General features: G+C 40.7%; 1 protein-coding gene across 2 annotated transcripts in view; it reads left to right on the top strand.

Annotated features, from left to right (window-relative positions):
• xpr1a (xenotropic and polytropic retrovirus receptor 1a) overlaps nucleotides 1-26655 on the top strand; it is a 71654-nt gene extending 44999 nt beyond the window's left edge. For both annotated transcript variants that reach the window (XM_067596980.1, XM_067596981.1), the window contains exons 4-16: nucleotides 5940-6041; nucleotides 9157-9377; nucleotides 9536-9685; nucleotides 9853-9936; nucleotides 10769-10850; nucleotides 11053-11240; nucleotides 11574-11753; nucleotides 14363-14531; nucleotides 15917-16117; nucleotides 20912-21078; nucleotides 21159-21298; nucleotides 21445-21669; nucleotides 22657-26655. In XM_067596980.1, coding sequence (XP_067453081.1) covers nucleotides 5940-6041; nucleotides 9157-9377; nucleotides 9536-9685; nucleotides 9853-9936; nucleotides 10769-10850; nucleotides 11053-11240; nucleotides 11574-11753; nucleotides 14363-14531; nucleotides 15917-16117; nucleotides 20912-21078; nucleotides 21159-21298; nucleotides 21445-21669; nucleotides 22657-22714 — 1967 coding nt within the window. In that variant the 3' untranslated portion in view covers nucleotides 22715-26655. The remainder of the gene's footprint in view (nucleotides 1-5939; nucleotides 6042-9156; nucleotides 9378-9535; nucleotides 9686-9852; nucleotides 9937-10768; nucleotides 10851-11052; nucleotides 11241-11573; nucleotides 11754-14362; nucleotides 14532-15916; nucleotides 16118-20911; nucleotides 21079-21158; nucleotides 21299-21444; nucleotides 21670-22656) is intronic.
• Nucleotides 26656-27414: the final 759 nt, after the last annotated feature.

The following is a 27414-nucleotide window of genomic DNA, read 5'->3' as shown; positions in this document are numbered from 1 at the left end:
AATGTCAATAAATTTTCTACATGAAACATCCGATAGATCAGAAGGGGTAAAAAAGTGAATCAAAACGAAAAATCCACAATCGGCAAAATCTGTTAAGACTTTAACTTTGCTTGTAAAATGCCAAAAGCAGTTGTGAGTTCATGTTAAGTTTAACCTCCTCTCCAGCATGAGTATGTGATACAGAGTGACAAATATGTGTCTTTGTTGGTGGTTGCTCTCTCCAACTCTCTCCAACCCTCCGACTGACAGCAAGTTAGAGGGTTTCCATGAAGTATTTATGTACTGGTTTTATGGGGCCACGTCATAGGATGCCAGTATGGGAATATAAGAAGTTGGGGGTGGGGTGTGTGTGTGTGTGTGTGTGTGTGTATGTGTGTGAGTGTGTTTGTGTGTGTGTGTGTATGTGAGAAGGGTTTTGGGGGTTAGAGTAGTAAAGTTCTGGGGAAGCTGTCTCATCATTTATTTATACAATCTACAGAAGAAGGGGTTAGCGGAGAGGGAGGGGGGCTGCCTTCTACAACCCACCCTGGGAATACTGTAGGTCAAGAGTTGTTTTTCTAGCTACCAGCACAATTCTTTGTCTGAAACAACGAAGCCGATGAATGAAGGCACCTGACTCTCCTGCTTGTTTATACAATCCAGTGATTTAGCTGTTGAAGCTGAAACAAAGAAAAATGCTTTATGGTGATTAATGGACACGTTTATACAAAATAATGCTTTACATTTTACGGTCATTTTTAATTAAATGATTATTGTTAAATGAATAGATCTATAATTTATTCTGTATTTCTAAATTTAGTGTTTGTAATATAACAATGTGTGCAAATCTTTTGGTCTTCTTTCATTTATAAAATAAATACATTACATTTAATCAGCTCAAAATCATGTTAAGTCATTTCAATTTAATTTGTATAATCACAAATTTGCCTCAGGGGGCTTTACATCTGTACAGCAATACAACATCCTCTATCCGTAGACCCTCAGTTTGGATAAGGGACCCCCCACAACCCTACACCCCCATGGAAAAAAAACATAGGCTACATGATAACATACATGTTGAAATTGTGTGATTAGTCAACAAACCCCTTTTATAATATTTAAAATTGAAAAAAAGAAGAAAATTTGCATGTTGATTGTTAAACCTGTAATCACCAAATGTTTATATTTTATAAATGATTGCTCAAATAATTGATAAAATTATTACTTATATATTTATGGTTGTGATTTACAGCAGTTAAATGTCCCTAAATCTAATCAAACCATGTATTGATTTTTCTGAGGCTTTAGATAAATTAGATCCTAGATAAACAGTAGTTGTGGTGCTTTGAGCAAAATCAGAGCCTTTCAGCTGCTGTAAATTCTCTGCCTTGGTTGGTCAGGAATATAAACATTACTGGAACATTACATTACTGTAAACACAGGTTAATTTAGTTTTCTGAAGACGAAGGGGAAAAGTGTTTATTGACACTTGAAGTGTCAGTGCTGAAGTACTGTCAAAAACACTCGGTTTAAATACACACACAGAGTGCACAGAGGCATATATCACCAGAAAGCCTCAAAGGGACAGAACCATTATTGTTCCCCACTGAGGTGCTCTATCATCATCTCTTTGGCTTTGCCCCACACACACACACACACACACACACACACACACACATACCATGAAACAAATGCCAGGGCATCCAGGACTGCAGGGAACCTTTAAACATTGGCTGGAGGAAAGGGTGGAGGGGGCCTCTGTGTGCTTTGGTGTGTGGTTGTTAGCGTAGAGGAAACAATCCCTCTGCAGAATCGAGTCAAGGACCAAACGGAGGCCGTGTACTATGCAAAGGTGTTAGTGTGGTTTATTGTATCTGTAGAAAGACAACAAAATAATGATTGTAAAACTGTTAGTGTGTACATTCTTATTTGTTCTATAGGTATAAGAGATAAGTAAAAAGTTTCTATTCAGTCACTCTGGTTAAGCTCTTATTTCCCAGGATGTCCAAACTTTCATCCACCTTCATCCCAGGCGGACGCTGTCGGACTCTAGAAAGCCATCACTGTTAGTGTCCGTCCAGACGCGGGATAATGAGAACCCATACTGTGTAGCTGAAAGAGAAGCTGTCAGATTTACAGGAACGCCGGCACGCGTTGATCAAATTAAAGATATACCATATGCCATAATAGTTGCATGAATTCAGAATGTTTTAGTAATTAGGTTTCATTGCATTTACGCTGTAACACAGTTCACCTTAGGAGGCAGATGGAGAGTTGAGACAATGTAATTATGAGACGCTAATGCTGGTTGAAGTGTGTGTCGCAGTTTGAGGAGAGAAAGCAGCGGCAGAGAGACTGTTGGTGAAGCCTCAGTAATCCACAGCTGTGAAGATGAATCCAAAGATGACAGTGGCCTTTGTTCCTACACATCACACACCTCACACACATAAATGCACAAACAAAAGGAGACGTGCGCATGTGGAAATACACACACTTCTTCACTGCAGTGTTCAGCAGTGTACTGGGTCGGCAGGACAACAAAGAGACAGTGGGTGCAGGGTCATTCCCTTTTCTACCTGCACGCTGCCCTCACATCTACACTTTCATCCTCCACTCTTACCACCACACTCGCTCTGTTAGTCAGAATCAAAGCGGGGAAAACAGGCGCTTTCACAAAATATGTGTTCCTCCAAAACATCTCTGTGAATGTAATATATTGATTGACAATATATATTGAGTTCAGAAAGCTATTTGAAAACAGGAATGTAATGTGACAGAATGTGATTTTCAGTCATTAAATTACCAGCTAATGTTGGTGTTTGCCTGTTTTTCCTGAGCTCCATCAAATGCCACCCAGCATTTCCAAAAATATATAAATATATACAGTACTGTTCAAAAGTTTTAGACGCTCAAAGTGAGGATGCTTGCAAAAATAATGCCATGAATAGTTTTTATTTATCAATTAACTTCGTACAAAGTTCAGTAAATCAGTATTTGGTGTGACTTTAAAGCAGCACCAGGTCTCCTCAGTATACCTGCACACAGTTTTCGAGGTACTTGCAGGTCGGTTGTTCCTGCGTCTTGGAGAAGTTGCCATAGATCTTCTGTGGATTTAAGCGTCTCAGTTGCTTCTCTCTTGTAATCCCAGACTGACTCTACAATGTTGAGATCAGGACTGTGTAGGGGCCAGACCATCTACTGCAGGACTCCTTGTTCTTCTTGTCGATGAAGAGAGTTGTTTATGACTGTAGTTGCATAGATTTAGTTTGAGTTGGAGAGGACATCAGAAAACTAACAACACCTGAGTAGTTTAGGCTTCCATCTATTTAAGTGGCTTCACTTTTAACCTCTTTCTCTTCTCTTCCTCCCAGGCCTCCTCCTGCTAGTTCAGTTAGGATTTTGTGGGGGATTTTTTTGCACTCATCACACACTACTCTCATCCACACACTGCATTCATTACAGACCTAGCTGACTAACATTATTATTTTATTTTAGCTTAAGTTGACAATAAATGTTTTGGTTTTTTTTAGAAACTTTGTTAATGTGTGATTTTTTTTTGTCACTGATTCTGAGCCAGTTCATGACGCTTTACATCTCCATCCTTCAGTACTCCATCATAAAAACTGTTCATTAGCAGCGTAACATTTTACTTTGAACTACAATACAAACTCAGGTTGACGCTTGTCTGTGAGCACGACTGAAGGAGCTTGTCGGACTATTAGTCATTCTGTCATGGCTCACCGAGCAGCCAGGTACTCAGTAATTCAACTGACCTGTTAGTCGGCTGACAGATCGGCAGTTCAACCGTGCATCCCTCCATCCAGACAGCCAGTCATCCATCCTCCTGCAGCAGCCAGCCAGTCAGCCTGTCAGTTGGCTGGTGCTGAGGTGGCCGAGCTTTGGATGGTTGTAGGGCTGAAAGAGTTGTGACTGCAGCCTGAACTGTGCAATTGAGCAGAAGTGTGAGGCAGATTGGAGACCATCTGCTTCCTTTTCTGTCTCTTTCTTCTTTGTTTGTCTACATTTCTTTCACTTCTTTTGGTAGCTTCATCTTCTCCTCCTGCTAATTTCTGTCTGTTTTCTGTGGGTATATCGGATTCTCTGACATACAAGGGACCCATTAAACCATGTACAGCCATGACTGTACTCAACCTAACATATCCCAGCTGTTTTCATTACAAGCCTTTTTACATTTTACGTCTTTAACTCTTTTGTCTGTACCACAGTTAATGTACTACAATAGCTCCGTTCCCTATCTCTCAACCTCTCTAAAGACACTGTTAAACTTAAGTGGAACTTCATTCTTGTTGGCAAACTTCATTTATAATTCATAAAGTAAAGTTAGCTTTATGCCTGTAGCTATATGTTTGTCCTATTTCTCAACTGTTGTCATTACTGTAATGGTCTTGTTTTAGACGTTTAATGAGCACCGCTTTAATCTAATCTAATAGATCTGCTGTAGGAAGTTTCCCTCTCTCATGCTCCACTGGGTTTGTCCGTCTATAGTGAACTTTAGGCTATTCAGCGTTTTCACCTGCAGAATGCGGTTTAATTCGCTTTGAATTGATTATATTAACGGGTGCGGAGGCAGTTTCTCATTTATTTTTCTTGTAAAGCTGTCAGACTTTAAAGCAGTTGTTGAACATTTACCTCACCTTTTCATCACAGTCTTAACACTGTACAACCCTGCTGTAAATGTTGGTATGTGCGCGTGTGTGTGTGCGCTTGTATGTGAATATAGCAGTGATATTGACAGACTGCAGCCCGGGGCTTCACTTTCTTATTACTTTGTCGAATGAGAAAGCCACTCCATCCAGCAGCTGCTGTCTGGGCTTACTTTATACAATAGCTAATGTTTACAAGGCTGATCTAACACTGTCGATACTTTATCCAGTAAAACCCTTCTCTCCAGTTTATTCTGCTTACAATGACGTTCTTAATTTAACATTTGGTCATACTGCATGTCTAAGTGATGACAATGTCAAATATTTATGGAAAGAATGTATAAGGCACACTGTTTATGAATATCACTGACTGCTGATATGAATTATAAACTGAGAGGCATCCATGTTTAGTGAATATACAGTATGTGTGAACATGATAAAGAAGATTCATCATGTGTGTCCTTGTCTGTGTGGCCAGTAGCTCCCATTTTAAGCTTGTCAGGTGTAAGGTATCCTGCTGTGAATGATCTGAGACAGAGCATCAATACTGATTGAATTGGTTGGTCCTGAAAAAGACGTGCAGGGTTTTGTCTCACTGAAGAGAGGCAGAAGGAAGCTGTTGATTTAATTGTGACTCTGAATCGCTGCCAGTTTTCGTCAGTGATGAGGAACCTTAAACCAACACACCAAGATTTTTGAGGATTGGCTAGTTTGTAAAGTCACCCAATAGGTGATGAAAACATAGATACCAAAATTAGCCCTAGATAGACTAATTTAGCACTAGGATGCTCTAAATCTATGCAGATGCATGTGTCTTTAAAAGTAAACTATTTAGGTTTATGCTACTACAAGTTCTCACCTTCTCTGTTCTGAGGTGTTACCTATTATCACTCAACATAGTGTATGATATGTGTTAGCTTGTAACACATGTGATATGACAATTTGGTATCTGCAATCTCAACACTTTGCAAACAATTTGTCCCTCCGATATGTGCATTGATGTTTATTTCATTGTTCTTGTTAACAGCCTTTAGAGAACGTCCATACTTTATCATTTAGTGCCTTTCGCCACAATAAAACATTTGCTTTGCTGTCACAAATCAGCTCCCAGGTGTGTATGAAAATATGGAACTGTATGAATGTGAATCAAGGAAAAAAGCAACTTTAAATGATCTCTTCCTTCAGCAGATAAACATTATGAATGAGCAACAGTGCTTCATAGATGCTCACACAGTATTTGGGTTGTTGCATAGCTAATCACCATTTTTGTGTTTCCTCTTTTCTTTTTTTCTCCAGTCACAGATGATGACACGGTGAAGAGATACTATGCTAAGTTTGAGGAGAGGTTTTTCCAGACCTGTGAGAAGGAGCTCCTGAAAATCAACACATTCTATTCAGGTATTTATTCATTTCAGTAACACTTGATTTCAGTGATGATTGAAGCAGAATACATCAAATCAAGTCAAATAAGAAAAGTGTTTTCAGATCGATTAACCAAAACAGTTAGTGTGATTACTAGACTGGTACTCAGAGAAATTGTTGTATGGACTGTGTTAATCAATTATCTGGACAACATCAACATAATTCAAAAGTTTCCTTTATCTACAAATAAACTCTGGATCTGAACTCCGATTCACTCATTATTGCCTTATAACAATTTTTCATGAGATACAGTATATAAACCACTGATGTAAAGACAATGATGGCTATATCACACAATCATCTCCAATAAAAGTCCCACACTGTGTCTAATCTTGGTCATTGGAGTGAAGTAGCCAATGGTTGTCATGTTTAGGTGAGCAGGCCCTGCCTGTGTGTATTTCAGGGGACGAGGGAGTATGTGCTGTGTAACATGAGATGGAAGCCATAATATATTCTGGTATTCTTGTACCAGAAGGTTGCCTTCTGGTCTTTGAACTTCAGCTCAGGGGGAAGAGGGAGCTATCTAAAGATGGACAGTGCTTCCTCTAGAGGATGTTTTGTTGAACTACAGGCTCTCTGGGTCAACACTGGGCCAAGGTTTACTGGCAAGTTTGTTCCAGCTCATAATGATGAGAGATTCATGGCAGATGGACGGCTACAGCAGGAAACAAACAGGGTATAAATCATTGTGGACCTTGTTAGCAGGAGGTTGATTTACTGAAGCACTGAGGAAACTTTGGTCCTCAGGATTGTTTTCTCTCAGACAACCGTGTGTTTTCATTACTGACATATGCCAGAAACTAGCTGTTGGCTGCTGTAGAGGCCATGTCTTGTTAAGTAGTCCTTCATTATCCTGATCCATTATCTGCTGCACATAATGGATCATACATGCTCCCTTTGCTTAGGATAGAGCTTTTTGTGCAGATGAAAATCTAACAAGACTGAATATTTTAGAGGTTCATTTTGAGTCCCCTTATACTGTATATGTTATTGTCTGTTTATATAAATAAAGCATAAGGGAAACAATAGAGGACAATAGAACAAAACAATCATTTACTTGTCCTTTCTGATGTTCTCGTTGCCACATGTGTAAGTGTGTTTGACAGCAGCAGTCACATCACATCAGTATTACAGTCAGTGAGTCATTGTCTCCTCAGCAGACCGGAGGTGTGAGGTTGGTTAAATGTTGTGTATGAAAACATCAGCGTCTCCTTCCTGCTCTCAGGCGTCTTGTTTACTCTCCCCACACAGGAGGGGCAAGCAAGAAATTACAGTTGTGTCCGACAAGCAGCTTTATCTGATGCCAGTTAGTGTCTGTGTGTAGTAAAAAAAAAAGCTGGTTAGGTTGTGTGTGTTAGAGAGAGCAGTGGAAAGATGGAGATAAATTGTGTGCCGACTTTACATAAGACACTTGCCTCCACACAACTCTCTTCCTCTGTATCTCCCATTGAAAGGGGTCCTGACCTTTCAAAGCTACTCTGCTGCATTGCGCTGAAATCCAGCCTGCTGGACAGCACTTTCATCATCGAGGGTTAAACACACACTGAAAAGAAAAAACTCTCGCTGTGGAAGGTTTTGCCCATTTTTGCAGACTGCTGCTTTGAAAGAAACATCCATCCACCCTGTCTGTTCCTGAAAGCTGAGGAAGAACAACATTAAACCCAAACAAGTGGAAATCTAAACCACCAACACCTGTCTGTTTAAGGTTTATTAACCCCACTCAGATTAACTGCCCTCAGCCATGTCTGCTGTTACGAAGTGCTACTGCATTCTCAGATTTAACCTAAACCCACAAGTGGCAGGCAGTCAGGGTCTTGACTTTCTCACGCCTCCTGCCGTTGTCATGTGTTCATCCAAGTGTTCATCCGAGCGTTGTTGTGACAGACTGTACGAGTCCTGTGGAAGGATTAGCTACTTTCCAAGAAGAGCTGTGGCATTCCTGTAAGGCAGGTAGTGTGATATCTGGAGACTTTGTGAGGGTGTGTGTGTTAAAGCAACAGAGCATGAAAGTCACCAGTGAAATGACTAGTGCTCTATTTCTCAGTTTAGAGGAAAAGCTGTTGAAGCCTTAGATACTCTGACTGTCAGTCTAAATCAATTTTGCTTTTTTATCAGACTGCTGTCACATAAAGCACTGCAACAAAATATCAGTGTACATACTGTGACTCCAGATCTGTTCGTTTAAGAGTTTCTGTGCCAGCTGAATGATCTTGCAAAATGCTGGAGCAGACATGACTTGCACATTTCTCTAAACAAGAAATAAGCACAGAGTTACTGTAGACTTAAGCTAGTTAATACATGGGCTTCATTGGTCAAAAGCAAGAGGAAAATGACATCTAATCTCTGTCAGAAAAATAGGAGGCTATACAAGGGAAGTTAATGAAATGCAGGTTACTGCCCAGGCCCTGCGTTATTCCCTCCCCTTCTCTCTCTCTCTGGGTATATTAACCTATCACTGACCCAGATAATGGATCCTCACTCAGCAGCATTTACATGTCAGTACAGCCTAATAGTCTCCATGCTTCTGCTTCCTAGAGGAGGGGAGAGGAGAGGACAGGAAAGGAGAGAAGGGGAGGGGAGGAGAGGAGAGGAGAGAAGGGGAGGGGAGGGGAGGAGAGGAGAGAGGGTGTATAAAGGATTTAGTTGTCATCTTCTCTGCAATTGCTTGTAATAACTTGAATAGTTAGATAACAAAAAGCAAGTCTAACAGAGTAAAGTTAACAGCATAAACTCAGCTTAGCAATGTTGTTTATTTTAATCTTGTTCATTTAATGATTTGTGTTATTAATGAATACATTTTACTCAATTTTTGTCACCTTTTATGAACTTTGAAATATATATGTTTAAAAATGCCCCCTGTGGCAGAAATATCACTTCAAATTGAATCAAATTCATGAACAGTTGATACAGAACTCAAGACTCAACCTGACTTCATGGGTCAAACTACGTCAAGCTACATATCTCTAAGGTGTGGATACGTGCAGTATGAAAATGTGTGAATGTGGTGCAGTTTGCTAAATGCTTCCCTCAATAATAAGCCATATAAACCCCTAAAAGCTCTTTTTATTTCCTTTCTTGTGTTGCTCTGTAGAAAAGCTTGCTGAAGCCCAGAGACGTTTTGCCACTCTGCAGAATGAGCTGCAGTCTTCACTGGACGCTCAGCGCGAGAGTAACGTTCCGCCGGGACTGCGGAAACGCAAGACGATGTTCCACCTGTCGCAGGAGGAGCGCTGCAAACACCACAACATCAAGGACCTGAAGCTAGCCTTCAGCGAGTTCTACCTCAGCCTCATCCTGCTCCAGAACTACCAGGTATCAACACAAACACTCAAAAAAGGTTAAAGGGCATTTAAAGAAATGTATCAAAGCGATAATAATCACATTTTAACAGCAGTTTGTTTGGAATAAAAACACTGTCTGTCTGTCTGTTATGTACATAAAACAGTTTCTCCCTCTTTGTTTGTCCACAGAACCTGAACTTCACTGGTTTCCGTAAGATCCTGAAGAAACATGACAAGATCCTGGATACTTCTCGCGGGGCTGACTGGCGTGTGGCTCACGTGGAGGTGGCGCCTTTCTACACCTGCAAGAAGATCACACAGCTCATCACTGAGACAGAGGTGCTCATATGTGCACATACACATGTACTGTACACACTATAGTCCACAGAGATTGATGTAAAACAGAGCACATGCATAAAATCATTGTGGTTTGTGTGTGTGTGTGTGTGTGTGTGTATGTGTGTGTGTGTGTGTGTGTGTGTGTGTGTGTGTGTGTGTGTCCCTAGACACTGGTGACCACAGAGCTGGAGGGAGGAGATCGTCAGCGGGCGATGAAGAGGTTGAGAGTTCCTCCACTGGGGGCAGCTCAGGTCAGAAGTACAGCTGGTCACACTGGATGTCTCTCAGTGAATTGAACCTGCCTTGACAAACTGCAAAAGAAAGACAATTCAGTCATATCAGCCATTTTTCCTTTAACTTTATTTCATGTGATTTATTCTCCAATAAGCAGGGAAGTTGCTAAACCCCTTCCAGTGTTTTACAAAGTATATTTTTAACATCCCTCAACCCACAGTATTAAAATAACCTAAGAACACATTTGGTATCCGTGCATGAGAGGGTCCCTGCAAGGATAATCTTTGCATTTATTTTACTGTAATCTTGTCTTTTGTTTGTGGAGAACATAGATTAAAAACAAAATATGAGCAGCTTGTCATAAGAGAAAGAGAGAGAGAGGGAGAAAGAGACAAAGAAACAGAAACCGTGTGAGCCTTCAGTATTGATTTTATAAGTGCCTCTCCATTGTTGGAACAGACAGGATATCTTTCAGAATAATTGAGGCTAGTGGCATTTTACTCCCCTATTTTATATCTGCTGTTATTACTGCATTAATTATTGTCATGTCTGACTTGAATTATGCTATGTGACAGCTGTTATCTCCATTTCAGCTACAGGCATTTATATAATCAATACTGTATATTCATGCAGGTAAAAGGAGTCAGAGCAGCTTTATTTGGAGACACATAAGTATAAGTTGAGGTTTTGTTTTATCTGAATGTGCGAAATGAGTATCAAATGATCTAAAAATTGGGTGATTTTTATGAATATGTACAACTATACAGTATAAGTTGTTAATACATACAGTGATGAGGTGACTGTAGTTTGATAATAATGTTCCTCTGTATTCTTCTCTTCTTGCTTCAGCCTGCGTTAGCCTGGACAACCTTCCGTGTTGGTCTCTACTGTGGTGTCTTTATCATTCTTGCCATCGCCTTTGTTCTCACCGGTATGTCACAGCAACATTAGAATTCATCAGTTTTTAATTTCCTGTTGAGTCCTGCGCAATTTGTATTGTGTCACTGTAAGACAACTGGTAGTTTTGGTAGATTGTTTAAGATGAACAGCAAACATGATCGGCAAGTTTTATTGTTTGTTTTTTTTATCAAGCAGATAGGCAAAGGCTTCAGATTTTATCGTCATTTTATCAGGTGCTGTGTTCATCCGCTATGAGAACATCTGGCCTTTGGTGCGGATCTATCGGGGCGGTTTCCTGTTGATCCAGTTCCTCTTCCTGTTGGGCATCAACACTTACGGATGGCGACAGGCGGGAGTCAACCATGTCCTCATCTTCGAGATCAATCCTCGAAACAACCTTTCACACCAACACCTGTTTGAGGTCAGAATGAGATGCATGTAAACACATTTCTGGATGAGAACACAACTTTGTGTTCAGATTGATAATCATAAGTTTCTGAAATATGCAGTGCAAATGAATGGGATTGTTTAGTTGCTTGGGAAATTCAGATTCAAGAATTGATTGCCTTATAAAATTCATGCAGCAGCAACAATACATACCTAACGTCCACAGGGTTTTATTTATACTGTAGAAATACAAAACATTACATAATTTTGCAATGAATTATTCAGATTATCTTGTTAATTGAGATTTTGTGTCAAAGTGGTTTTCTTTTAACGCCAGCTTCTTCTGTTTCCGGTCTCTGTGCTGCAGATCGCTGGTTTCCTCGGCGTGTTGTGGTGTCTCAGCATCCTCTCCTGTCTCTACTCAGAGTACACCTACCTCCCCATGCAGATCAATCCTCTCATCCTTTACGGCTTCATGGTGCTCTTCCTCATAAACCCCTTCAAAACCTGCTACTACAAGTCACGTTTCTGGCTCCTCAAGCTACTGGTCAGTCCACACATTTATTTACTGGAGCATTCTATTCAGACTTTTGACAGAATAACAATGCCATTTGAACTTTGGTGTCATACACACTGAGATCTTCTGAAAATGTGTCTGACTGCAGTGTGTTTTATTAGGAGTTAGAAAATACTTTTAACTGAGTAAATAAGCACAACAGGCAGGATTCAAGGTTATACAGAGACAAATGTTTGACAACTGGTAACCAGCAGCAGATAATGTTTTAGAGGACTGCTGTGATAAAAATGATTGAGATGCAAATAAGATGATTCGCTGTGAGATGCCTGCTCAATTTGTGGGCTGATGAATGAACATGGTGCTGTGAACACAGAGGTAACTTGCAGCAGAAAGTGGAAGAGCCTGATTTAATGTGAAATGCATTTGTCATTAGATTGGTGGCTCTTCGTAAGTAAATAAATTACATTACAGAACACATGAAATCAACCAGCTGTTTTTTTATTTACAAAAATCAAAGTAGAGCTTTACCAGAACATTACCAATAAACTATACTCTAACCTTAACCAAAATCAAACCCCAAAATACTGACTGAAAACTTCAACAAATATAAACATGTATACAATATTCCATAAAAGTTGGCTGTTTTTATAGTATTTGACACAAAGTATGTGCTTTTTGCAGAATATCATACGAACTGCTATACACATATGCTGTGTTCAGATAAGGTCATATCATACCAGCTTTCTTTTGACTTTCCTGCCCCACAGGTGGCACCTTTCTTTATACTGGTGATGGTTTATTTTTATTTTGGCATTTAAACCAACAGGAAGCAGCAGAAGGAGAAGAAAGAAAACTATTCAAACAAGTTTTGTATGAGCTATTTGCTTTTTTGTTTGCTTTTTTTTCTTTTTGCTATTTTGTGCTGCTGACACAATTTAAATATTCACTGTATATGTGTATGATGTGTGTATGTGTGTATCTCTGCCTCAAAAATGAATGCATGTACTTCAGATATTCAGATATGCATCTCATGTCTCATGTTTACAAAACCCTCCTATGTTACTCTGTTCTTTGTCTAAGCCGCGCTACAGGGCTGCAGGAGAGAGGGTGTGTGTGTGTGTTTGTGTGTGCGCGCGTGTGTGCGTGTGTGTGTGTGCGTGTGCGTGTGTGTGTGTTTGTGTGAAAGAGGGGGGTGTAGTGAGACAGAGGGCAGAGGGTTGAGGGATAATAGAATGCAGCCTCGTCCCAGGGGAGGTGGAGGCTGTGACTGTGCAGTCATTACAGGCATAGATCTATCAGTATGCTGATGCCCTGAGCTCCTCTGTCCCTCCTCCTCCTCCTCCTCCTCTCCTCACTCTTCATCCCTCCTCCTCCTCTTCCTCCTTTCTGCCTCTCCCCTCAGCAGCAGACTCCCCTCCTCATATTCTTGTCCTTTCCTTTCACAGCTCCCCACAGTCCTCGGCAACACTCCCTCAGCCCTCCTCCACTTGTGTGGCTCCCTAATCAGCCTGAGTCTTGATTGTTCCTGTGTAATCATAACAACCTACACAGAATTAGACCAGATATGAGCTGTTTTTCATGTTTGACAGACCTATAGCTGAATGGAATAAGCAATAAGTAATTAAGAAAATTTCAGGAGAAATTGTAAAGTGTTACTGGGGCAAACAATCTTTTTTTTTTCTTTCTTTCTTTCAGTGCTGTAAAATATATGCAAGCCAGGTGTGCTGATTTCTTCTGAAAACAAACTGCAGGCAGAGGACAAAGATTTCATTATAGGACAAACTACAGAGCTAGCACCTGGATTACTAGTGTTTGCTCAAGAAATGAAAACCTAACCACATCACTGCCGCAGACCAAGCTTTGAGACATCCACGCAGAGTGGAAATGACCACTCAATCAATACAGACTTTGATTGACAGGTTAAGAGGGAAAAAAAAAGATCAATAATCTTTGACATTTTCAGTGGAGGGAGAGTGTATGTGGGTTATGCGTTTGAGAGTGTACATGTAGAGAGGCATATAGTCGCTCCTGAATGTCAGATGTGGCCTGGGGGGGTAAATGGAAAGAGTCGGGCAGGGTTGTATCATTTTACAAAGCATGGTCAATAAACCGAGCGGCTGCCAAAGTCATATCCCAAATAACATTCCCATAGAAGCCAAAGCAGGCCACAAAATGCTGGCAGGTCTTTTCATGTGGTTGTGTTGTACACCGGTGAATAGTGACACTCAAGTAAACAAATACATGCACACAGACACTAAGCGTGACTCATTAGGGTGTCCTGTGGTGCGGTGATAAGGCAGTCCAGAGGATTTATCCCCTTTGTGTGTTGCAGATCGTTAATAGAGGTTGTTCCCTGCTTTGCACCTCTATACTGAAGCACTGTGACATTTGCACACTGATTAATTGTTGACTAATTCAGTCCCAGTTTGCTGAAACCCACGTACACACAAGCAAATTTGAATAAAACCACTGGAGCGAGGTTAGCAGAGAGGTTTTCTGAAATGCATGGAAAATGTATATATGAATTTATCAAATTTATAAGTTTTTTATAACAAAATTAAGGCTGAACTCTAATCGCTAGCTTGTCCTTGCATTCCCTCTTTTCACCTTCCTCCTTTCCACTCTTGTCTTTTTTACAGTTTCGCGTGTTCACAGCGCCGTTTCACCGGGTGGAGTTTGCAGACTTCTGGCTGGCTGATCAGCTCAACTCTCTGGTGGTTGTTCTGATGGATATGGAGTATCTCATCTGCTTCTACATCTTCGAGCTGCAGTGGAGCAACAGCAAGGGTCTATTGCCTACAATTAAAGGTGAGGCATTAATCCATCGTCGTATCTCTGCTGTGAATAGATATAGCACTGAAGCAGCAGAGAAGTTTATTGCCCTCTGTCCCTGTCATTGAGACAATAAGCCTAAAAGGTATCCGAAAAACTTGTTGTAAAAGAGCTAAAAGTGATGCACCTTGGATTTCTGGAAATATGATCATATTAACGGACAATATTATGTAATGACGGTAATATATACATCACTTGAAACATTAATGGGAAATGAGGTTTTGGATATCAGTCCCTAATGATCAAGAGAGGGGACTTCTTTCTAGAGTCAACATTTTCCTTAACTTCCTTCAAGAAAAGGCAGAAATTTGTATATGGACAACAGCCACATCAACAATAATGCATCACAGCCACACAACATTTGCAGCCATGAGTTTTCTTTACAGGAAAATTGTACCTTGCTGTATTCATATACGTGTAAAAACAGCTGCTGTATGCAAAGTTCAAGCTGCTCTCAGTGATTTGTTGAAAGCTTACCAACTGAAGTGGATGTAACAGGTGAGGGAAGGTGGGGAAAAAAACAACAAAATGAATTGCAACACAAAAAAGCACAGATTGATGAAACAGACAATAGATATTTAAATATATACAATAATGCTAAAATAATAAGTTGATTAGTGAAGTAATTAATCAACAGAAAATAAATCAACAACAATTTTGATAATCGATTAATTGTTTTAAGTTATGTGTCAAGAAAAAATGCCAAATGTTCACTTTCTCCAGCTTCTCCAATGTTTACTCCAATTCTCCAAGATTTACTGCTTTTCTCTTCTATATTATTGTAAATTTAAGATCTTTGGGGTTTTTTGGACTTTTGGTCCAAAACCATCAAGCAATTTGAAGATTTCACATAAGAACCTGAGAAACTGTGATTGGCATTTTCCATGAAATTACGTCACATCAAAACAAATGTAAAAAAAATAATGAAAATAATTGTTATATATATACAGTAATATACAGTTGGTTATTTTTGACATTTATTGGTAATCATATTCTTCATATTCTTCAACTGTTAATAAAACATAACTCTTGATAGAAACACAAATCTTTTGGCTGGTCATAAGTTGACAGTGTGCCAGACAGCTGAGTTCTCCTGTCAGGAAAAGTGATGTGAATAAGGTTTTAATTGCTGTCCTTCCACTCCGCCAACATTGACACTCCGGCCTCCACGCAGCCAATTAACACGGAGCTAATGGAACGGAAATGTTTGGCCACACAGAGGTCGTGTAGCCATGTGACTCTCATAATGATGAGCTTTTCTGCATGAAGGAGAACGTGTGGAGGGCATTACGGCGGATAAAAGGGAGAGAAAATGGATAGTAAATGTCTAATCTACTTTATTCCTTTTTATTCTACTCCAGACTCTAGTGACTTCGTGTGCCACAGCTACTCGTATGGTTTGCGCGCCATCATCCAGTGTCTGCCCGCCTGGTTCCGCTTCATCCAATGCCTGCGGCGTTACCGTGACACCAAGAGGGCCTTCCCTCACCTGGTGAACGCCGGGAAATATTCCACAACTTTCTTTGTCGTCACCTTCGCAGCGCTCTACGCCACGCACAGAGGTAAGACACAGCATGCACGGAAACTCCACTCAGATACCTGTTTCATGTGTCATGTAGGTAGAAGGTTTAATCTGAGCTGAGTCGGCATGTTATGGTAAGAGTGCATCTTCAGTCAATTTCAGCGCTGTAAGAATCACAGAGGAGCCCAGAACACACAGAGCCTGTCTGAATCTGCAAACTAAAGCATCAATATCGGTGTGTTGGTGTTACCGGAGCATGTCGACACACAGCCTTGAGACTTTCTATTGAGTCGTGTGTGTGTGTGTGTGTGTGTGTGTGTGTGTGTGTGTGTGTGTGTGTGTGTGTGTGTGTGTGTGTGCGCGCGCATGCTCAGAAAGCAAAGGTGACCTTGAGCGCAAATGCTAGAAGTTGGCCTTGGTTTCCTTGTCAGTGCTCAGAGCTTTATAATGGAAATGGAAAAGGTTTGTCAAACAGAGCCTCGGATAAACAAGGTTCTGCTCTCACAATATGACATTTAGTCTGGGAGCGGGAGGTTAGAGAGAGACTGGAGAAAAGGAGAAGTAGCAAAATGGAAAAAAATAGAGAGCAAGAAAAGAGAAATAGTCCAATCTAAGATGTAGCTGAAACAAAGTTGGAAGGAGCGAGTGGTTAGCATTAAAAGTCAAGTCACTCCCCCTCTGACAGCTTCACAATTAGCCTGTAATTATTCAGATTCAGAAGCCATATCACAAAGGAGTTCATGTTCAAAGACACAGCATCCAGTTAATAAAAGCATCCAGCCTTTGTGTTTAGACTCTCCATCAGAGTTTCACAGATATTTGTCCACACGGCTCGTTTCAAAGCAGTTTTTTTTTTTTCCTGCAGGTCATATGTTTAAACTCCTCTCAGATGCCAGTTTATATATTTATTTGCCAGTAAATGCCAGCTGTGAAATTTCATCTCAACCTTTCAAACTGTTAAATGTTATTTCCCAGCTTGACTTTATTCTTTTCCAATATAAATTTAAATCAATACGCTTTCTTCCTAAGCTGACCACCAGTCTTCTGATATTGAATGAACCAGGAAGAGAGACAGACAGACATACAGACAGACAAACCTGTTTTTTTAATCTTTCCCTCTGCTGCTCGGTAGGAAAGGCGTCCATTAAACCATATCCTCCTTCCTCCTCTGGTCTGAAGCCTGTAGACCCTTCGACTAATGGCCTCTCTTCATGTGTTATTCTCTATGAAGCTGTCTTTCATCCCGCATGATAATGGAGGCCCAGACCGGTCGCTGGTTAAGTGAAGGAGGAGGATGGGAAGAGAGACATTTGCACGGCTGGTTGAGGAAATTGCCTTGTTGTAGAGTTATTTGAATTATTTTTCTGTCAAATTTCAAGCCTTTGGTGGATGAATATGAGCACCGATATCAAAATATCCTCCAACCAGATATGGAAATGATGCACAAACAGCCTTAGCAGCAATAAAAGTACAAAGTATGCCAGTTAACCTCTGATACCTGCTGTAGTTTCAGTGTAGACAGAACAGATGATGCCCAGAGGAGACAGCTGGGTGGTGTCGTGTTCTCACCACTGACTCCAGCTGTAAAAGGTGGATGAAGTCAGCACCTGGCAGAGGTCCTAGTGTCTGTCTGTCCGTGGATGTGTCACCTTCATTGCTAACCTGATCACGGCCCTGATGGTTTTTGAATGACCTCACTGCTTCACCACCTCACTCCTTCCTGGAATCGGCCACATTTAGCTCCGGGAAGGCAAAATACTCAAACTATAAACGCAGCAGATAAATCACGAGGAACAGACTGAGTGGTATTCAGTATCCAGAGCTTCCATTTGCACATATAAATCTCCAAAATAACGAGGCGCCGTCTACTCTCTGGTGTGCAAGGGGGAAAATGTGATACAGTTTTGAGAAACCGGGAAACTTTTTCGGCTGTGCTGTGTTGATGTGGGATTTGAGGTTGATTCATTTTTGATGTGCTTTCAGCAAACAGAGCAGATTTCTACCCTCAGAGAAACGTTCAGTTCAGTGCTGTGAGTAACTGATTGGACACTGTTATGAAACTCTAATCTCAGCAGATGCTCAGAGACCTGTAACCAGAGAGATGACGGAGGATTTCCTGGTTTAGGCAGAATTCCCAAACTCTGTACGATACAGTGTGAGAGACCTGACAATAAAGCAGATTCTTTACTCAGGATCAATACAGGCTCAGCTTTATGTACAGTGGCTTGAGGAGTTATGGCTGTTTTAGATGCAAGGGAGTTACAGACCTAATGCTAATTTAAACCTGAGGGATTTATCTCATGGACAGGCAGAGCTGAGAGAGCAGGATGTTGGCACGGAAAGAAAGAATAGAGCACGCTTCAGATGGATAAAGAATAACTGTTTATAGGGGGAAATTAGATATTTAAACATCCACAGATTTAATTACAATCTGATCCTCACATGTCATATAAATGAGATATTATGAGTAAGAGAAGAAAGCAGCAGTGTTTGTCAAAGCAAGACATCCCTCTGTCTGTGACATCAACATCAAAAACTAGCTGAAACGACCACGACCAAAGAGGAACATTAGTCCAGCTGGTCTCTGTAAGAGGTTTACTTGAAGGTGAGGAACGGGAATGAATTGAGTCACGCTGCAGCGGAGGAGCAGTAAATTTAGAGCTGATAGAGCACAGAGGGGGAGGTATAAATGAAAAGGTTAGACATAGAGAGGAAAGAGGTAACAGAGAAAACCAAGAGAGCACCAGCAGGAAGTGAGGAAGATGGATTTGAAATTCACAGATTTAATAGATATCAAAACACACAGATGATGGTAGGAAATGGAGATAAAGGATAAGGAGAGGAGAGATGTGTAATTACCAGCCCGGGGCTGAACACATGTCTGCTGGACTCTGCTGGAATGGAGATGAGCTCAGAGCCAACAGCTTTTATAACTTCATTTCATGCACTGACCCCTCGTTCATTATGAGGAGAGGAATCGCAACACACGCAGAAACACCATCAGTCAAACACACACACACACACACACGTTAACAGATGAAGATAAAAGACACTTCTCTGAGTCAAATCTTTCTCTCTCTCACTCTGCCTGAACTCTAATTCACCTCTGCTAGGGCCAAACAGACTGCTGCTACAGAGAATATATTCACATCTGGAGCCAGACACGAGCTGAGTTAACCCAAAGATAAAGGTTCATCCTCTGAATCTCAATAACATCTCTAGACATGTCGAAGATGGAGATCTGTGATTGGATAGTGTTGGAACGAATACATTTGGTTGGGTGGTCTCAAGGTGCAGGTTTCTTAACTACCTGTTGATGAACAGGGGTTGCCATGGCAACAGATGAGGGAGATTAGTCTAATAGCAGGGACTGATTGTTCTTGCTGTGAAATTGTTTCCGTCTGAGGGAAGTGGGCCTGTTGCATAAAATGAGCCCGTTTCTGCTGAAGTGCTCCATCTCTAATAGTCTGTAATCTCTTGGGTCTGTGTGTGTGTGTATGTGTATGTGTATGTGTATGTGTGTGACAGACTACTAGCAATTGAATGTGTGTGACAGGAGTCAGTGACCACTGTTCGCCTCTACTGAGCATCCAATCAATGTCCATCTCACTGTGCTTAACCTTTTAATGGCACAGTGTCTAACCAGCCTGGTGGAGACAAACATCATCCTTAACAGGAACTGAAGGGTTAAACACTTTACCAACAGAGGAGATTGCATCATTGAAAAGAGTCTATTGTCCAGGACTTTAAGTTTAATCTACGACTGGGAAATCTCAGCGTGGCCGTGGGGGACTACTTGCATCCCATCGCTCAGCTGAAGAAGCAGCAGCACAAAGGCGGCAGCAGTTAACAGAGCAGGACTGTGGGAGCATAGCAGTAATTCTCTGTTAGAAACGTCCCCGGCTCTGCTCCCCGGCGTCTCGTTGGCTGGTAGCAGGAAGACGCAGTGACTATGACGGATTGGACCGAGCCCTGTCTCTGTCTGGTGGCTGCGTCTGTGTGAATCTTTGTGTTAGGCTACAGGGCACTGATTTATATATCAGCAGCCACCAAGGAACGAGCAAATCACATCCATGTTCCCACACAGACACACAGACAGCTAGTCACACATTTAGACATAATACATCAAAAAACAAGCACTTGTTAAATAGTCCTCAGCTGAAGGCATCTCTGCAAATAATAATTATTACCATCGTCACTGCAAACATGCACTCAGCACGGCCGACTGCTGTCATGCCAACACATGATTAAACCTGTTTACAATGAAATACAACAAACAGGACACAGGACTGAAACAAAGGCAGAACTCATTTTATCAGGAAACCAGGACACTTTAATGAATATTCATCTTGGTTATTAATCAAAGAAACTGGATGTATAAACAAAGTCTTTGCATTTTGAAAGGAAACACACAAATTAATGGATTTTTGTTGAAACGCTGAGTCAGAGCTGCACAGCTGCTATACTGGACACATTATTTCAGCTACTGTCTGTAACTGTAGTAATACCCTTTCCTATGACACCTGGTGGAAGGTGATAATCATGTAAGTGTATGAATCTCGGTGTAGACCTCATGGAAAGTGTGAATTAAACTTGACAGATGTCCACAGGACTGCGGTCCATCATTGGTAGTGTATTAATGGCAGGAGGGCTCCCTCTAGTGGTCATGCAGCTGACTGACTTGAACAAGGTGGCAGATGTTGTGAAGCTTCATTTGAAAATAAATACAGGTTTTTCCTTTTGTGTCAGATCTTTGAACAGATTCTGAAAATATATTCAAGACGTATTTAAAAAGATGAACTCACTGACAGTGATGTGTGTGTGTTTATTCCAGAGCAAGGACACACAGACGCCGACATGTTCTTCTACCTGCTGATCGTGTTCTCGACCATCAGCTCCCTGTACACACTGATCTGGGATCTGCGTATGGACTGGGGTCTGTTTGACCGCGGAGCCGGAGAGAACACCTTCCTCAGAGAAGAAATTGTTTACCCACACAAGGTAGAGACACACACGCACGCACACACACACGCACGCACTCGCACACACCGTCAACCTAACCCTGTCTCCGCTGTGTTCAGGCCTACTACTACTGTGCCATTTTAGAAGATGTGATCCTGCGTTTTGCCTGGACGATCCAGATCTCTCTGACCACGATGACCAAGATTCACTCTGTGGGCGACATCGTAGCCACCGTGCTGGCTCCCCTGGAGGTCTTCAGGTGGGTCTGAACAGCTGGACACACACATATGATGCTCTAATCATCAGGAATTTGAACATCCATGATGGACAATCTCACAACCACCCAGAGTGAGTTCTAATTCAAATCCCGCACTTGTATCGTCCTCTTCACCTTCATCTCTGCAGGCGTTTTGTGTGGAACTTCTTCCGTCTGGAGAACGAGCACCTGAATAACTGTGGTGAGTTTCGTGCGGTGCGGGACATCTCTGTGGCGCCACTCAACGCTGACGACCAGACGCTGCTGGAGCAGATGATGGACCAGGAGGACGGCGTGCGGAACCGCTCGGGCAAGAAGACCTGGAAGAGGTCCTACAGCCTGTCGCTCCGACGCCCCCTGCTGTCCTCCTCACAGTAAGAAACAACCTGCACACTGACATCAGCTACTCATTTGAAGATGATTTATAAAGACTAAGTACAAATCACTATTGACCAAAAAACAATCAAAACCATTTTATTCAGTTTCCTCAACAAAAAAAAAAGCTGTAGAACGCTTTATAAACTCTCAAATATCATTTGCAAAGGTCTTGAATATTTGCTCTTGCCTGCTGTAGACAGTAATATTAGTTGTAACATGTTTTTGTCGTTCTACATCTATAAACTACAAGTCACTACTGCTCACTACAGTAGCTACAAAACTCACTCAAAACGGACAAGGCGGGAGTTTTGCAAAAATTGAAATGAACTGAAATTAGTCTTTTTGTAATTGGTCTATGTTCTTCCATTTATCTAGGATCGTTAATCGATTCATTATATTACTAGGAATCATATACAGCTGGAAATACTGAGAGAAATTTGATATAAATGTCAATAAATTCATTCACTTGATAAATAGTTGTAGGTTTTCCGTCAGTCTTTAACCAGTTAGACTGTGACAAAGGTTTTAAGTTGCTTTCTTTGTGGTATTAAGTTTAATTTGAACACTGTAGAAACGCTGCTATAAGTGATTATACACTTGTCTTCTGTGACAAATATAAGATGATAAAAAACTAAATCATTTCCATATTCTTTTGCTTATATATTTTGGTTTATATATAATATATATTTAGTATAGAACATATCAGACTTTGTCAGGGACATACACCTAGACTTATTTCCATCATTATCCGTGATATTTTAGAAATATTAGAACTACAAAAACTAGAAGACTGAGTGATTTGAACACAGACAAGGTAAAAATATATTATAAAGACCCAAAACAAATCACACCTCAAAATACAACGTCACACACTTCAAGATGCAAATATCCACAAATATACAACATAAAACAACAGAACTGTTGATATGAAATGAAAAAGATCGATTTATCAGATTATAATCATTCTCAATCCTCTTTTCTAGATCGAAAAAGGACACAAAGGTGCTTATTGAAGACACGGATGACGAGGCCTTCAGCTGAGTCCACAGCGACAGCACACACAGACACACAGACACACACACACACACAAACACACACACACACCTACTGTACTTATAAAGACCTCATTCACTAACACCCAACCTCAGCCCTTCTCTCTCTCTCGTCATTGTAAGCCTAAAACCTTCAGTCTAAACCTTTAAATCAGTGAGGACTATCATACCGCCCTCACTTGTGAGAATTTACCTCATCTTTATATCCTTGTGAGGTCTTTCTAAGTACAGAAACAACACAAACCTGCCGAAGCACAAGCACAGTGTAACATCGCTACAGTAGAGGAGAGAGCTAATGCCACACAGCCATACAGACAGACGGACAGACGCCAAGACAAGACCACACTGCCCTGGGATCTTCTCTTCTTTTTTAAAACTGACTTTTTTTAGTAAATGTGTTGTTTACTTTGAGATGTTTTCTTTTAGATTTTTCTTTACTTTTTTTTCTGGATTTATTTAGGAAGAAGCTACGTAGTTAGGCTACATACGACTGTTTACAAGTCTTTTTAACTATACTAGGATCAACAGGGAGAACACAAGCCAATCAAAAAGACTAAATATTAATCAATAGAAAACCTGAGGAAGGACTCGACACACGTCACAGCATATCAAAAACAAAATCAACTGGTTTCAGCTTGTTGATTCTTTTTTATACTCCTTCTTTTTTGGGTTGTTGGTTTATTGAGTTGTAATAAAGTCAGTGTACGATCACAAACCCTGGAGGCACTTGCAGGAAAAGTGCATTTAATACACAAACATGGGGAAAAAAAAACCTTACTTGTACACAAAAGGGATGTTTTGATTCAAACGTTTCTAGTCCGTGAAGTTGCTTTGTAATATATATATTTTGATGTGCATTATTACTCTATTATAGTTGTTAAGTACTTCTACATGTGTTGTTTATACTAGTGAGACTAGTCGGAGCATCCACACGATGATTGTTGATGTATTTTCTAACGTTTGGAATGTTTTTTCTCGGTTAGATTTGTGCCATGTTTCTACTAAAACTCAGAGTTAGACTTCCCCGTTTATCCCCAAATCTCAGATTAGTGCAAAAATGAAGCGTGAATCGTTGTGTCATGTCATCATTAAGTGCCCTGTTAGCGACAGTATATCTACGTGCATTGCTATTGTTTGCATTAACTGCCAAAGCTTTATTTTTATGAATGTGTCAGCGGTTCAGAGTAACTTTGTCCATCCAACCTGCCTGGGTGAGAGGCAAAAGGAAACGGAGCCTAAAACCTTTTAGAATTTAAAAGATTCTTATTATAATTGTATTTTATTTAATATTAATTTAAAGAATTGGAGAGTTTGTTTTATTTTTGTAAACGTATGTGTTTTATTTGGCTGTTTTAACAGGCAGGTTCTGTCTTGTCTCAGTAATATGACTAGTTAATAGTATTACTGTCAACATTTGTGTAGAGCAGAGTGATGTGATGTTCTGCTTCAGGTGTAAAACTTGAATTGTTAATTAATCAAAGCTGTGAGTTTAAATGTCAGTGGTTCTCAAACTGTGAGCGGGACCAGCAGGGAGAAACTGAATGAATCTGATTCATGAAGGTATGAAAATCAAACAAGTGTTCAGACGCCATCGAGGCGATCGAGATTCATTCAAACAGCAAAACGACGTATTAATATTAAAACATGGACAGATTTTTGACAGGGAAGAAAAGACAAACAAGTTAAGCTTATTGAGCAAAGACAAAAAACTTATCTGTCATGTTGACTGTCAGTGAAGCTGAAGATTCTTGAAATCTCTGATAGTTTGTTTAAACTGCATTTTTAATTAGCAGAAACATGCACAATAAAAAATGCAGATAAAGTGCTAGATAACGTTGGATAACAGTTTAACCAAAATGTTTTTTTTTTCACCTTCCAAAATGGGATGTAACAGAAAAAGTTTGAGAACTACTAGTACAGTATAAGCAGAGCAGGTCACATGATCACCCGACTGATTCAGAGACCTTTAACAGAAAATATTCATAATCTCTGACATGTTTCACACTTTCTGAATCAGCCTCCATCCAGCATCCCAGATACGTGCTGTTCATTTGTCTCCTATGTTCACTGTTGCCTCATTCATTTAAAAAAAAAAAAAAGTGGATTTAAACTGTTGTGAATTTGTTAAATCTTGTGTATCTAGTACAATCTAGTACAATTAGGAATGATAACCAGATAAAAAAAGTGCTGTACTCCTGACATCCACATTTAATTGTAATTTAAAAAGTGTTCCCTGGCTTCCAGAGCAATGATGTTGTCTTTAATGCTGCTGTGTGTGTGTTTTACTTTCTCTTCCTGTTTGACCCTCCGCTCTCCACTCCTGTGTTCCTCCCTGTGGCAACACCGTGTCACCACCAGCCAGTCATGAGACAAATGTGCTACAGAAAGTCCTGCTTCTGCTACTTGTTGTGTTTTTTCCCCCGTAGCGGCTAAAAAAAGACTGAAAGGCCTCTTGTGTGCAAAATGAGCTCGATGTGAAATGGAAAGCTGTGTTTATATCTGTTGAAGTTTAGAAGATGGGTAGCTTCCCCGGACACATGCCACGTTTTGTACAAGGGCATACATGACACACACACACACACACACACATACATACAAACACACACACACACAGCCCACATTACCTCTCTCTACCACTGTCCTGTGTCGGAGAGCACAACTCTACAGCAGATAGTTTTGTAAAAAGGCTCTGTTGTCTTGCCTGCATGCTGCTTTTGTTTTACATTGTACATAGATCTTCATTTATTTTACATGATGTGTATATTAGCGATCATTGTAGCCACCATGACAATGATTGATTTTCATACGTTGCCATTTTTTGTGCTCCGAGACAAGCAGTATTTTCTAGGCGATGAGGAGCTCTTTTTGATTGTCCACTACCTGCACTCTTTTTTCATGTGTAAATCTGTTGAAAACGTGTTTGTATAAAAAAATAGAAGAACAGAAAAAAGAAAAAAAATCAATAGAAATGGAGAAACGTGATTGCTCGTATCTTGTCGGTGATTCCTTCTTGTTTCCAGGGGCTCATGAAGGAGGTGGGGACGAGGGGGGACAGATTCCTGTGTCCTGAAGCTGTAATACTGTTTCTATTTTCCCCCCCTCAAGTGTACATTTGTGGATGTGCATGAAAAATCTTGTGGATGTTGTTGTGAAAAACCGCCCTGCAGACAGAAGCACTTTGACATACTGTAGGGCACAGGAACAGACCCCAGTCCAGAGAGAGGACCCACATCATAACAAGAAACTGTTTGAAAACTGATCCTAGATCTGCATGAATACCTCATAAACAGACCTGGGATCTTCATTTGCTCGCTGGAAGCGTTTTTGGAGATGCTTCTCTGTGAGAAACACATTGTTTCAGTGACCAGTGTGTGTTCACAGTCATGTAAAAACCCGCCGACAAAAACCTGAAATAGGGTTGTTTTGTACAGTTTGTGTTCGATGAGATGACATAAGAAGCCCTGACATCCCATTTTCTCATGGGTGAAAATCACGGTTTGTTTTCACTGCTTGCTGAAATTCACTCCCATGATGTTAAAGTGCTTGATATGTGTGCATCCCCCCCCAACCTCCCTCTCTCGATGTTGTTCGTACCCTTTCTCTAATCTAGCTGAATGTGATAGTACCTGTAGTTTGGTAGATGGATGTTCTACTTTGATAAGATACAATTAAAAAAAAAAGAAGAGATGATAGAATAAATACATTGTGGCTAAATGTGATTTTAAGAGACGTAAGACTAAAGAAAGGAAAATGTCTTACAGTCTGAACCATCCTCCGCCCCCCCTGAATCCCCTTTATAGAGTAGTTTGTACATGTCAAGTGTATAACACTGTTCTATGATGGTTTTCCTGATGGTATTTGTATTTCTGTAAACACTTTGGTGATCCTGTCATATCTGGGTTTTATAAACCACGATTATTTTTAAAACTCGCTCTGCCTCTCGACTCTTTTTTTGTTGTTGTTTTAACTGTTCTGACCTTCTTACAGTCACTGCAGCCTCGTGTTAGGAGGTTTCTGTCCTTGCTGGTGCACAAGAAACCTGACCGAGTGAGTATCTTCATCTTCAGTGGAGCTTTGATGCACTTCTGTAAATATAGGTTCATGTGCATTAATGTGTACGCAGAGACCTCGTCCTCTTGCCTTTATTAGTCGCTTTTCCTTTTGTTCTTTACGTCAGTGCACTTGAAGAAGACTAGAACCATGAACTGAGCTTTTAGTCATTCACCCTCCTTCACTTTTAAATGTCGCCAAAGTAGATGTACGCTCTAGTGGAGAAAGACAGGTCCCGACAAGATTTCGATCTTGACAAGACTGACAGCTCTTTGCAAAAAAAAAAAAAAAAAGGTTGAGGAGCTCATCCAAGAGTACTGGCAGTGTGGAGAGATGTAGTCATGTTCAGAGTGCCAACAGGGACGAGTGAATCATCCTGAAAAGCCTGAAAATCTTGCTTCTCTGCGAAGAGAAAGAACCCACGAAAATGAAAAGAACACAGTTAACTTTACAACAAATCACCGTCCAACAAACCCTCATAATCACAACAATCACTCCTTTTTGAAATAAAAACAGCTGTGTCCCTTGAGCTTGAAAGTTCATTCTTGACCTCAGAAACAGCAGTTGGGTCCTTCAGTAGCAGTTCTGGACCATTCAATCACATCACATGGTCTTCCTCAGCAGATGGAGTTTGCCTCA

This window comes from Thunnus thynnus, chromosome 8 (assembly GCF_963924715.1).
Source record: "Thunnus thynnus chromosome 8, fThuThy2.1, whole genome shotgun sequence".
Lineage (NCBI taxonomy): Eukaryota > Metazoa > Chordata > Actinopteri > Scombriformes > Scombridae > Thunnus > Thunnus thynnus.
This window is presented reverse-complemented; position numbering and strand designations above follow the sequence as displayed.